The following is a 2,132-nucleotide window of genomic DNA, read 5'->3' as shown; positions in this document are numbered from 1 at the left end:
CAGCAACAACCGCAACAACAACAACAACAACAACAACAACAACAACAGGTGCAACAGTCGCCACAAGTGCCGCCACTACCACCACCACCGCCACCACCGCCGCTACCACCACCAGCATCATCGTCGCAACAATCGCAACATCAACGCGGCAATAATATGAGCGCGGCTGGTACAGCAACGAGCAACAACGGTTTGTCGAGCAGCGGCACCATGACAAGCCATGGAACACACGTTGTAACGACACCCACCTCGGTTCCCTCGACTATGAACAGCGCGAACCACATGACCACCTTGACCCACAAATCGCCATCGCCGTTGTCTCACGGTATTCATAGCTCGAGAAACAAAGACAACGGCGCAATCGCGACCAGCACGACGGCGAACGCCTCCAACACGAGCGCCAGCAGTAACAACAGTAACAGCAACATCATCATCACCACCACTACCATCACTACCACCGCGATTACTATGGTCACCAGCACGAGCACGTTGGCTACAACTCAACCGGCTTTTGTCAGACCTTTCGAGGATTCCTTTCGCTCCTCGTCGAAGCCGCAGCAAAGGACTATCGTGAACAGTCACAATCACAGCATATCGAGTCAACTTTCTTCTTACCAAGAATCGTCGATAAAATCGGCCGCTACAACGACCACGTCCCAAACAATCGGGGGACAATTGTGTTACGACAACGCTGTCGTCGATAACGCGAAAAACGCGAATTCTCAGCAATCCCTGTCACATCCGATCCCCTATCCTCCTCAACAATTTCATCATCCCCATATACCCGTCTCGCACGTAGCCAATTTGTACAAACCGGCCCATTTTTCTTCTTCGTCGTCGTCGTCGTCATCGCAGCCTCATCAAGTCCACTCGCAGCCAAAGATTAACGTATCGTCGACCACGTTGACTACTAACAGCGGTGGTAATAGCGCGAGTAGCAACAACAGCGCCCCTATGGTCAGTAATACGAAACAAAGCGTGGTGCATCATGGGAACGAAAGTAATCAAACTACGGTGACAACGTCGGGCCAGCGGAACGAAATCTCGTCGTCGTTGTCGTCGTCGTCATCGTCTTCATCGTCATCGTCGTCGTCGTCGTCGTCGTCATCTTCGTCGCCCCCTTCGACCACGTCCAATCTCGTTAATTGCGTTTCCAGCGAGAAAATGGGTGGAAACGCGAGTTACAACAATATCGTGGCCGGGAATGGGAACAAAATCGCGAATCACGCGAATTCGCATCATAAAACCGGCATCTCGGATACGTCGACGAGGGAGTGCGGCAAGTTAGTTAACTCGTGTAACGAGAAGATGGAGAATCACGGGAAGCAAACGGCGGCGAGCCATCAGAATCACGTGGGAAAGAATTCGGTTGTTCAAGAGAAACCGTTGATCATCGCCCACTCGACGTACGAGCAACAAGGGAAAGGCCCGCCCCCTACTTTCCAACCAACGAACGTCAACTTCAATCTCGCCGAGAAGGAGATGAAACCTGAATCAGAGTCTAAGAGCGATCAGAACAACCTGTTGTCCACATTATCGTTTCAACCGAATTTTAAGTTCAGCATAAACGACATCGCGCAGAAGCCTATAGATACGAGCCAGTTGATGCAGAGCATCAAGTCTGAGGAAGTTTTGCGTACCTGTCAGAACGTGTCCAATGTTCTCCTACAGATACCAAAATACCAAGAGAAACTGTTGAATTTCTCTAACGAGCTGAAAACCGCATTTTGTTTCACCGACAAGTGCAATAATTTGACTGAGATTTCCGTGAAGTGCGAACCGGCGGTGTTAAATGTGCCTGACCTGAGCAAGGCTCTGGTCAAACAGGAGATAACCAGCGAAAAGTCTTTTCTTGTACCTGAGAAACCGAAAGAGTTGACGTCCTCGTTGGATCTTGCCGAAAGGAGAAGGAAAAGGAAACGGGAGAGGAATACAGGTCTTGCATGTAGTTCGGATTCGGAAGGCGAGGATGAAACGAAGGATGTGGATCTTTGGATCATCAAAGGTCCACCGGCCAAATTACAGTATTCTGAGAAGAAGCTCGCATTCCTCGCCATGTTCGGTCTAACCACTTTAAGTATGAGGAACGGTAAGAAATCTTCGTCACCCTTCATCGTTTGTTAATTTTTTTC

The 2,132-nt window shown here is 49.8% G+C and overlaps 1 protein-coding gene across 1 annotated transcript in view; it reads left to right on the top strand.

Annotated features, from left to right (window-relative positions):
- Positions 1–2,132, top strand: part of LOC102675399 — a 53,892-nt gene that overhangs the window by 49,803 nt on the left and 1,957 nt on the right. Inside the window, exon 13 of the mRNA XM_006611822.2 lies at positions 4–2,089. Coding sequence (XP_006611885.1) covers positions 4–2,089 — 2,086 coding nt within the window. The remainder of the gene's footprint in view (positions 1–3; positions 2,090–2,132) is intronic.

This window comes from Apis dorsata, unplaced genomic scaffold (assembly GCF_000469605.1).
Source record: "Apis dorsata unplaced genomic scaffold, Apis dorsata 1.3 scaffold_92, whole genome shotgun sequence".
NCBI classification, from domain to species: Eukaryota; Metazoa; Arthropoda; class Insecta; order Hymenoptera; family Apidae; genus Apis; species Apis dorsata.
This window is presented reverse-complemented; position numbering and strand designations above follow the sequence as displayed.